At 37.9% G+C, this 11678-nt stretch overlaps 1 protein-coding gene across 1 annotated transcript; it reads left to right on the top strand.

The window, feature by feature from the left end:
* The first annotated feature begins 2494 nt into the window (after positions 1-2494).
* LOC137617555 (golgin subfamily A member 6-like protein 22) lies at positions 2495-3954 on the top strand. Its single transcript, XM_068347567.1, has 2 exons — positions 2495-3205; positions 3877-3954. Exons 1-2 carry the CDS (start codon positions 2495-2497, stop codon positions 3952-3954), a joined length of 789 nt encoding a protein of 262 aa, XP_068203668.1.
* The last annotated feature ends 7724 nt before the right edge of the window (positions 3955-11678 follow it).

The following is an 11678-nucleotide window of genomic DNA, read 5'->3' as shown; positions in this document are numbered from 1 at the left end:
ACCCATACGCAATAATATCAAACCGAAAAGGAGAATTAATGGCAAAATGTATAAACAACGAAGAGGCCATATCCTAAGTCTGAAGAGGAGTGAAGAAAGATGATTGCAAAAAGTATAAAAAATTAAGAGGCAATAGGTCAGAGGAGAAGCGAGGAAAACCGATAAATGCAGAAAAAAGGAAATAAAAAAGAAAAAAACATTTTGCTTCTTTCCTCCCTAGAGAAAGCAAATTCACCGGATGAAAGAAATCTCCCTACGTAGAAATATTGAGGTTTTGCAAGTGACTATAGTTAAGTCAGTTGCTCACTAACCTGGAAAGAGGGCACTTCAAAAATCATTGTTGTGAACTTTTGAAAAAATACCTTATATATAATTATTTAGTGTGGCTCGAAGTTAAAGAAAAAAAAAAAGTCTTATCTCTCTACTTTCAAAAACACGAAGAAAGGAGACGAAAGTGGGTCGAAATATAGGAATGATTTTACACCAGGGTACCACAACAGTTGTTGATATATATTTTGTATAAACATATATATAAAAAGGCATTTAGGTATACATATATACATTTATGGAGAAGAACCACAGGGAAAATTTTGTGATACTTCTTCAGAGGACTGATTTATTGAGAGAGGTTTCTTTACATTTTAGAGGGAAAGTAAACGTACGAACATACATAAAGAGGCTTAGAGAACAATGACACTCCCTTACCAGCTACCTGGGCTGAGGTCAGGTGTTAACTGGACGGAGATCCAACCTCATTAGACACCTGGCAAAAAGGGTTATTTCTGGTGGCGGGTAAATTCTTGTTTTTTACTTTCAGTACAGTTTATTTATATGAATAACGGTAGCCTTATCTATATAAATATATAACCAAAACTATTTGTATATGTATATATATATATATATATATATATATATATATATATATATATATAATATATATGTGTATATATATATATATGTATATATATATATATATATATATATATATATATATATATATATATATATATATGCAAACATATATATATATATATATATATATATATATATATATATATATATATATATATATATATATATATATATATATATATATATATATATATATATATATATATATATATATATATATATATATATGTATATATATATATATATATATATATATATATATATATATATATATATATATATATATATATATATATATGCCTACATATATATATATATATATATATATATATATATATAATATATATATATATATATATATATATATATATATATATATATATATATATGTATATATGTGCATCCATATATAGATATAGATATATATGAATTCATATAAATATATATATATATATATATATATATATATATATATATATATATATATATGAATTCATATATATATATATGTATATATATATATATATATATATATATATATATATATATATATATATATATGTGTGTGTGTGTGTGTGTGTGTGTGTGTGTTTGTACCGTATTTGAATATTTTCCGTTGAAGACAACTGAAGATTTTTCATCCTTCCAAAACGGTCTTCGTGGAATTAGTCGCGCTCTCTCTCTCTCTCTCTCTCTCTCTCTCTCTCTCTCTCTCTCTCTCTCTCTCTCTCTCTCTCTCTCTGTTGAGTCTTAAGGGCTTCGTAAAAAACGAATATTTTCCGCTAAAGAAAACTGAAGATTTCTCATCCTCCCAGAACTGTCTTCGAGGAATTACTCTCTCTCTCTCTCTCTCTCTCTCTCTCTCTCTCTCTCTCTCTCTCTCTCTCTCTCTCTCTCTCTCTCTCTGTTGAGTCTTAACGGCTTCGTAAAAAAACGGGGATCTTTTCCGTTGAAGACAACTGGGAGATTTCTCATCTTTCCACAAAGATCTTTGAGGAATTTGTTGCTCTCTCTCTCTCTCTCTCTCTCTCTCTCTCTCTCTCTCTCTCTCTCTCTCTCTCTCTCTCTCTCTCTCTCTCTTGAGTCTTAAGGGCTCCACAGCCAGTTAGATTTGTCTGCAGGACTAAGTTCGTCTTCAGACGATTACTGCTATTTTTTTAAAAATATAGCTACAGTACATCGAGGGAGAGCCATCTGTATTTTTCGAACAATGTGGAACAGTGTTATTAATGGTGTTGTTTATAGTGTTATCAATGGTGTTGTTAATGGTGTTACTAATGGTGTTGTTAATGGTGTTGTTAATGGTGCTATTACAGCACTTTTTAATGGTCTTCAAGAACAGCATTTGGAACGTAAGTATGATGTTATACGGCTCGAGAGACAAATTGAGGATATTCAATCCTCATTTGTGTTCCGTGCTGTATCTTAGTTAGGCCTACTTCCCGCGCGGCCAGACCAATCTGATTGCGGGGTATGGGAAAACGTTTGCCAACGGCTGGTGTTCTCAGTACCAGTTATAGGAGACTATTTGAAGACAATTAAAGATCTTCAGAGATGTGTAAAGCATATGGAAAGTCTTAGGATGGATTTGAACTCCGTTCCATTAATCAGCCCCTTCCTCTCTAATTTTAAAATGGGAGTGCAGGATGGAACTCAGTGTTCCAGGAGGGTGGGGGTTATGTTAGCCGGTATTTTAGGAAGCTTTTTATTGAAGAAGGTCTTATTTAAGAGGAAAAGCGAAACAAACGACGAGGAGCGGGGGCTTGAAAATGCAGTGGAAGAAGACGACATTAAATTTGAACCTCCGCCGCGGCAAAACGGAGAGACAACCGAACAGAAAAACCAAAAATTAGAGGAATATCAGGAGGCGATAGAAAATTACGAAAAAAGAAGAAAATCCGCAGCTAATCGGGAGGATTACCTTCAAAGGAAAGTTCAACATCTAGAAGCTGATGCGCTCCTCAAGGAAAAGAAATATTTTGAGGAATATAATCGGCTACAAGAAGAACTATTGGGTTTGCTTAAAGAAGCAAAGGACGAAAATGCTACATTGAGAGAGCAAGTCTTTCACTGCAATAATAAATTTCAAGATAAGTTAGACGCGCTAACGATAGAAAATATTTATATTAAACAGAAGTTGTTTGAAAAAGAAGTGAAGGTTGAATCCCTAGAGAATCAACTGACTTATGAGAGAATGAATTATCAGACACTTCAGGTAAATTCAACAGAAAAGGAGGAGAAGAAGGTGGAGGAGGAGAAGAAGGTGGAGGAGGAGAAGGTGGAGGAGGAGAAGGTGGAGGAGAAGGAGGAGGAGGAGAAGAAGGTGGAGGAGGAGGAGGAGGAGGAGGTAGAAGAGGAGGAGAAGAAGCTGGAGGAGAAGGAGGAGGGGGTAGAAGAGGAGGAGGAGGAGAAGGTAGAAGATGATGAGAAGGAGAAGGTGGAGGAGAAGGAGAAGGAGAAGGAGAAGGAGGAGGAGGAGAAGAAAGTGGAGGAGAAGGAGGAGGAGGAGAAGATAGAAGAGATGGAGGAGGAGGAGAAGGTAGAAGAGGATGAGGGAGGAGAAGGAGAAGGTGGAGGAGGAGGAGAAGAAGGTGGAGGAGAAGGAGGAGGAGGAGGAGGAAGAAAAGGAAGAGGAGGAGGAGGAGGAAGAAAAAGGAAGAGGAGGAGGAGGAGGAGAAGAGCGTACAGCTGGTGAAAGGTAAGCAAATATTCAATTTCTTGATAAATTGTTCTGACAATTCTGTATTAAGTCATTTAATATTATATATGGGCACATTTGTCATGAGATCAATATGGTTAATTCCAGGTTACATGTGTTGGAACGCCACTATTCGCACTATTCGTAAGCATCAGGGAGCGGGGAATAATATCTTTAATATACCGAAACTTTGTCTAACAGGAGCACATTTGTTTTTGGAAACATATGGATTTAAGGACCTTTATTTAATAAACCGCGATTGGCAGCAGCAACCACCCGAGGCGGAATCCTTCTTGCAGGGGCTAATCGGGGAGGAGACTGACGCGGGTACCAGGAGACTGTAGAGTCTTCCTACAAAGCAAATATCTCAAGGATCCAAAATTACATATTTCAGCCCTTCGACGTTTAAATGTGTCGCATATGCTATTGGTCTTTGACTGGGGCACCAGGAAGCGTTACTTAGAAGGGCTTGATAAAAAAGTGAATGATGAAATATATTTAGCGCCCATATATAGAACCTATGACCACGAACCTGGGGTATACGATCCTGTGGCAGAAACCGTTATACGAAATGTGTCTCCTCTACAGCTATGGCAGACAGTGAGAGAATACTACGGCCCTAACACAGTGCGCCCCTATCATTGGTTGACAAATACTTCTCAAACAATATTGAGGGATATACTTCTCAAGTTTGGAGTTATCACCCTTCTGCATAAAGATATTACACCATTCTTTATCTATAAGGGTGTTGATATAATACGGGCGATATACGAGAGCATAAAAACATCCTGTGTATCGAAAGAATAAGTGTTTAGAGTAGTGAAAGTCGTAGTGAGTGTTTAGTGTTCTGAACATAGAAGAAAAAAAGAAAAAAGAAAAAAAAGTGATTAATATTTTTAACGTTTCGGTTCAAATTTGGAGAAGATAGTTTCAATTTACTTTTGTAAAGAAATAAGTTTTTATGTGAGAGACATTGAAATACAGAGAATCGATACCGAGTGGTTTCCAACCTTTCAGAACTAAAGGGAATAATCTACAAGAAGCAATCAGCAGAGGGAAGAAGTCACACTTGTTCTAGTATGCATTATTCCTTGACAAAGATTCACCTGTACTGTTTCTTTGTCAGGTGAACAAATGCAGAAAAAACAGGTCTGACCTCTTCTAGTATGCTGTGTCCCTTGGAGAAGAACCCTTTGTACTGGAATAGTGGAACAGATGTGCCTTTGCTTGGGTGTGGCCGCCATCTGGATTAAGACCCATTAAGAGACAGGGAATCAATGCCAAGAGGATTACGGCTTTCCAGACCTAAGGGGAATAATCTACAAGAAGCAATCTGCAGAGGGAAGAAGTCACACTTGTTCTAGTATGCATTATTTCTTGACAAAGATTCACCTGTACTGTTTCTTTGTCAGGTGAACAAATGCAGAAAAAACAGGTCTGACCTCTTCTAGTATGCTGTGTCCCTTGGAGAAGAACCCTTTGTACTGGAATAGTGGAACAGATGTGCCTTTGCTTAGGTGTGGCAGCCATCTGGATTAAGACCCATTAAGAGACAGGGAATCAATGCCAAGAGGATTACGGCTTTCCAGACCTAAAGGGAATAATCTACAAGAAGCAATCAGCAGAGGGAATAAGTCACACTTGTTCTACTATGCATTATTCCTTGACAAAGATTCACCTGTACTGTTTCTTTGTCAGGTGAACAAATGCAGAAAAACAGGTCTGACCTCTTCTAGTATGCGTTGTCCCCTGGAGAATAAAACCTTTGTACATGAATAGTGGAACAGATGTGCCTTTGCTTAGGTGTGGCAGACATCTGGATTAAGACCCATTAAGAGACAGGGAATCAATGCCAAGAGGATTACGGCTTTCCAGACCTAAAGGGAATAATCTACAAGAAGCAATCAGCAGAGGGAAGAAGTCACACTTGTTCTAGTATGCATTATTCCTTGACAAAGATTCACCTGTACTGTTTCTTTGTCAGGTGAACAAATGCAGAAAAAACAGGTCTGACCTCTTCTAGTATGATGTGTCCCCTGGAGAAGAAACCTTTGTACTGGAATAGTGGAACAGATGTGCCTTTGTTTGGGTGTGGCAGCCATCTGGATTAAGACCCATTAAGAGACAGGGAATCAATGCCAAGAGGATTACGGCTTTCCAGACCTAAAGGGAATAATCTACAGGAAGCAATCAGGAGAGGGAAGAAGTCACACTTGTTCTAGTATGCACTATTCCTTGGCAAATATTCACCTTTACTGTTTCTTTGTCAGGTGAACAAATGCAGAAAAACAGGTCTGACCTCTTCTAGTATGCTGTGTCCCTTGGAGAAGAAACCTTTGTACTGGAATAGTGGAACAGATGTGCCTTTGTTTGGGTGTGGCAGCCATCTGGATTAAGGCCCATTAAGAGACAGGGAATCAAGGCCAAGAGGATTACGGCTCTCCAGACCTAAAGGGAATAATCTAAAAGAAGCAATCAGCAAAGGGAAGAAGTCCCACTTGTTCTAGTATGCACCATTCCTAGACAAAGATTCACCTGTACTGTTTTTTTGTCAGGTGAACAAATGCAGAAAAAAACAGGTCTGACCTCCACTAGTATGTTGTGTCCCTTGGAGAACAACCCTTTGTATTGGAATAGTGGAACAAAAGTGGATTTGTTTGGGTGTGGCAACCATCTGGATTAAGACCCATTAAGAGACAGGGAATCAATGCCAAGAGGATTACGGCTTTCCAGACCTAAAGGGAATAATCTACAAGAAGTAATCAGCTGAGGGAAGAAGTCACACTTGTTCTACTATGCATTATTCCTTGACAAAGATTCACCTGTACTGTTTCTTTGTCAGGTGAACAAATGCAGAAAAACAGGTCTGACCTCTTCTAGTATGCGTTGTCCCCTGGAAAATAAAACCTTTGTACTGGAATAGTGGAACAGATGTGCCTTTGCTTAGGTGTGGCAGAATTCTGGATTAAGACCCATTAAGAGACAGGGAATCAATGCCAAGAGGATTACGGCTTTCCAGACCTAAAGGGAATAATCTACAAGAAGCAATCAGCAGAGGGAAGAAGTCACACTTGTTCTAGTATGCATTATTCCTTGACAAAGATTCACCTGTACTGTTTCTTTGTCAGGTGAACAAATGCAGAAAAAACAGGTCTGACCTCTTCTAGTATGATGTGTCCCCTGGAGAAGAAACTTTTGTACTGGAATAGTGGAACAGATGTGCCTTTGCTTGGGTGTGGCAGCCATCTGGATTAAGACCCATTAAGAGACAGGGAATCAATGCCAAGAGGATTACGGCTTTCCAGACCTAAAGGGAATAATCTACAGGAAGCAATCAGCAGAGGGAAGAAGTCACACTTGTTCTAGTATGCATTAATCCTTGACAAAGATTCACCTGTACTGTTTCTTTGTCAGATGAACAAATGCAGAAAAAACTTGTCAGATGAACAAATGCAGAAAAAACAGGTCTGACCTCTTCTAGTATGCTGTGTCCCTTGGAGAGGAAACCTTTGTACTGGAATAGTGGTACAGAAGTGCCTATGTTTGGGTGTGGGAGCCATCTGCATTAAGAGCCATTAAAAGACAGGCAATCAATGCTAAGTGAATTCCAGCTTTCCAGATCTAAAGGGAATAATCTGCAAGATGGATTCAGAAGAGGGAAGAAGTCACACTTGTTCTAGTATGCATTATTCCTTGACAAAGATTCACTTGTACTGTTTCTTTGTCAGGTGAACAAATGCAGATGAAACAAGTCTGATGTTTTCTAGTATGCTGTGTCCCAAGTCTGATGTCTTCTAGTATGCTGTGTCCTAAGTCTGATGTCTTCTAGTATGCTGTGTCCCTAGGAGAAGAACACGTTGTACTGGAACATTGGAACCGATGTGCCTTTCATTGGGTGTGTCAGCCACTTGGATTAAGAGCCATTATAAGACAAGCAATCAATGCCAAGAGGATTCCGGCTTTCCAGATCTAAATGGAATAATCTGCAAAATAGATTCAGAAAAAGTAAGAAGTCACACTTGTTCTGGAATGCATTATTCCTTGACACATATTCACCTGTACTGTTTCTTTGTCAGGTGAACAAATGCAGAAAAAACAGGTCTGACCTCTTCTAGTATGCTGTGTCCCTTGGAGAGGAAACCTTTGTACTGGAATAGTGGTACAGAAGTGCCTCTGTTTGGGTGTGGCAGCCATCTGCATTAAGAGCCATTAAAAGACAGGCAATCAATGCTAAGTGAATTCCAGCTTTCCAGATCTAAAGGGAATAATCTGCAAGATGGATTCAGAAGAGGGAAGAAGTCACACTTGTTCTAGTATGCATTATTCCTTGACAAAGATTCACTTGTACTGTTTCTTTTTCAGGTGAACAAATGCAGAAGAAACAAGTCCGATGTCTTCTAGTATGCTATGTCCCAAGTCTGATGTCTTCTAGTATGCTGTGTCCCAAGTCTGATGTCTTCTAGTAAGCTGTGTCCCTAGGAGAAGAACACGTTGTACTGGAACATTGGAACAGATGTGCCTTTCATTGGGTGTGTCAGCCACTTGGATTAAGAGCCATTATAAGACAGGCAATCAATGCCCAAAAGATTCCGGCTTTCCAGATCTAAATGGAATAATCTGCAAAATGATTTCAGAAGAAGGAATAAGTCAGACTTGTTCTGGTATGCATTATTTCTTGACAAAGATTCACCTGTACTGTTTCTTTGTCAGGTGAACAAATGCAGAAAAAACAGGTCTGACCTCTTCTAGTATGCTGTGTCCCTTGGAGAAGAAACCTTTGTACTGGAATATTGGTATAGGAGTGCCTATGTTTGGGTGTAGCAGCCATCTGGATAAAGAGCCATTAAAAGACAGGCAATCAATGCTACGTGAATTCCAGCTTTCCAGATCTAAAGGGAATAATCTGCAAGATAAAATAGTGGAACAGAAGTGCCTCTGCTTGGGTGTGACAGCCTTCTGGATTAAGACCCATTAAGAGACAGGGAATCAATGCCAAGAGGATTATGGCTTTCCAGACCTGAAGGGAATAATCTACAAGAAGCAATCAGCAGAGAGAAGAAGTCACACTTTTTCTCGTATGCATTATTCCTTGACAAAGATTCACTTGTACTGTTTCTTTGTCAGGTGAACAAATGCTGAAGAAACAAGTCTGACGTCTTCTAGTATGCTGTGTCCCTTGGAGAAAAATCCTTTTGTACTATCATAGAGAAGCAGAAGTTCCTTTGCTTGGGTGTGGCTGCCATCTGGGTTAAGAGCCATTCAAAAACAGGCAATCAATGCCTGGTGTATTCCGGCTTTCCAGATCTAAATGGAATAATCTGCAAGATGGATTCAGAAGAGGGAAGAAATCACACTTGTTTTAGTATGCATCATTCCTTGAAAAGATTCACTTGCACCGTTTCTTTGTCAGTTGAACAAATGCAAAAGAAAAAAGTCTGATGTTTTCTTGTATGCTTTTTCCCTTCGAGAAGAACCCTTATTATGCGCGGAATTCTTATCTAAATGAAAAAGGATTTTAAAATGCAATGAAAGCATAGAATGTCCCTCTGTGTAAAATAAAAGTATTTATTAAAATGATCCTAACAGTAATAACTAAATCATCAGAAACTTGGAGCCTTACTATAGTTTCAGAATATAAGCTAGTTACAACTCAAAAAGCTATGGAAAAAATAATAAAGGAATTAACAGTAAGCGACAAATGAGAGCAACATGGAAATGAGAGCAATCTAAAGTATAGAATATTCTAGAAACATGTAAAAGAATTAGGCATGGACAGGACATGTAATAAGAATGACATATGATAAATGAACATTTAAAAATGGGGTTCTTAGAGATTGCAAAAGAAGTCAGGTATGAAAAGATGGGTTGTTGAGGCTTAAGCGAAGAAATTTTGCAGGTATAGACTGTCACAGAGAGGCCATAAACAGACGGTAGTTGAACGACATGTCTGAGGAGTTTGCCTTGCAGTGGACTAGTGTGGCAATATAGCTAATAGGTTCTAACAGACAGGCGGGGTGGACCCAAATGAGGTTTATTCAACAGATAACAAGCTAATATGGAAACAGTTAAGAGCAACAATGCCAGAAAAAAATCAAACAATAGGAAAACTGTGATGTCAAAATTAAGGGGCCCGGCCGATATGCCAATATACGGGGGTATACGTCAAAAACACAAAATCCTGAAAAAATTCACTGTGCTTTGTATCACAATCGGGAATACGTATGCAAAATATTTTGACAAAATTCCTTTTACTTTCATACTTATAGGGAAGGTATGAAATTAGTAAAAGTAACTCATTAAGCCGACAACATTGATCCCTACAAGAGTATGCAATATATCCATTGTTATCTTAACTTTGATAATTTTTACATTTTAATATGAAAATAATTGTGAGCAAGACCATCTGTATAGATTCCATGGTTCACAGGACGACGTATTAAACATTTAAGCCTTCAGTGCTAGCACCTAACCTCAGAGAGAGAACATATTTGAGTTTGACCTCTGACATTCGGTCGGTTTTACCTTTGCTTTTCTTGGTTTCGGCAAGAACTTAATCATGCCAAAGAGGAAAAGACAATTTTAACATCTTGCTAACATAATAAGAGTTCAGAAGTGGGTCATAATAGCGATATTACCGAGTTAGTGAAGGAGCCTAAAGAAGCAGTTTATTGAGCAAACAAATCTTCATATACGAATTAATTATGATAAATAACGTTATTTTGTTTTATTAACATCCAAAAAAGAATATGAAATTCATAATAATGATGATTTATTATTATTGTCTTTGTAAGAATACAAGGGAACACTATGAACTCCCATATCTCAAAACTAGAATTATGGACCTTCATATTCTATCTTCTCCTATATTTTTGAGATCTAGCAATGAAATTTGGTATAAAACTTGGAAAGATATAAAACAATCAAATAAAACCCCTTTTTTCATTTTTTTCCTATTCTTTTTTTTCATTTTTTTTTACCCTAATGAACAAATTCATATCCAGGAAACAAATAAATGACTATTAGAAAAAAAAAAACACTTTATTTTTATATTTGCGGTTTACATCAGGTCAATATTGGGTAGTAATCCCAGGTCTTGATATTAATTATCAAGGGAGGGGATAGAATTTTAAAAACACTCGCAAAACCGAAGGCCGGAGGTAAATATTTTATACAGTTAGGAGATGTCCTAAGTCCCATTATTAGGTGGTATGAATGTCAAAGTCCTATCGTTAAATTACAGCATCATCTGGCAGGCCTCTCAAACAGTTTTTTCTATCATCTGTTTGGAAGTGAGCGAGAGATAAAAATAAGCAAAAACTTTACTCTGCATGAATATGTATGAAATACATGTGGTATATGGGTCTTCCCTAAAAAAATCGTACATGGGAAATAGGGCACCCTGCTCCAGAAAGGTGAACGGGAGACATGTCCTTTTACAGGAGATACACAGATTTTAGGCAATCAATGGAGACCCAGTCTAATTTGCCACGAATGGTAATTAACATAAGTGATCAGTACACCCTGAAAGGAACCGTTTGGGGGCATTAGCGGTAGCTTGCAAGTGTCGGTGCATAATAAGACGTGCATTGTGCCTTGTAAATCTTTTGGTAGTTGTTGCATCAATAGGTCATTGGATATCCGGCAGCAGGAATAATTTCTCCCATACCGTGACGTATGCACTAGAGATTGTCGGAGGAGTTTGCAAACGGAGCATATTTAGCAGAGAAGACCAACGGTTCACCATATATCATCGTAGAGGCTGCTGGAATATCAAAGTGTACTTAGGAGTAGGTAGCGGGTTGGCCAGGGCACCAACCACCGTTTGAGATACTACTGCTAGAGAGTTATACGGTCTTTTGACTGGCCAGACAGTACTAAATTGGATGTTTTCTCTGGTTACGGTTCATTTTCTTTTTGTCTACACATACACCGAATGTTCCAGCCTTATCTTTACATATTCTCCTCTGTCTTCATACACCTGCCAATACTAAGATTACCAAACAATTTTTCCTCAGCCAAGCGGTTAACTAATTTACTGTAATTGTTCAGTGCAACTTTCCTCTTGGTA

This window comes from Palaemon carinicauda, chromosome 23 (assembly GCF_036898095.1).
Source record: "Palaemon carinicauda isolate YSFRI2023 chromosome 23, ASM3689809v2, whole genome shotgun sequence".
Taxonomy (NCBI): Eukaryota; Metazoa; Arthropoda; class Malacostraca; order Decapoda; family Palaemonidae; genus Palaemon; species Palaemon carinicauda.
This window is presented reverse-complemented; position numbering and strand designations above follow the sequence as displayed.

Excerpts from the sequence above, each read along its gene's own strand:
- LOC137617555 (XM_068347567.1), top strand. The coding sequence starts at position 2,495 with ATGGATTTGAACTCCGTTCCATTAATCAGCCCCTTCCTCTCTAATTTT. Across the intron at positions 3,206-3,876 it reads AGAAGGTGGAGGAGGAGAAG|CAGCAACCACCCGAGGCGGA; the intron begins GTGGAGGAGAAG and ends CGCGATTGGCAG.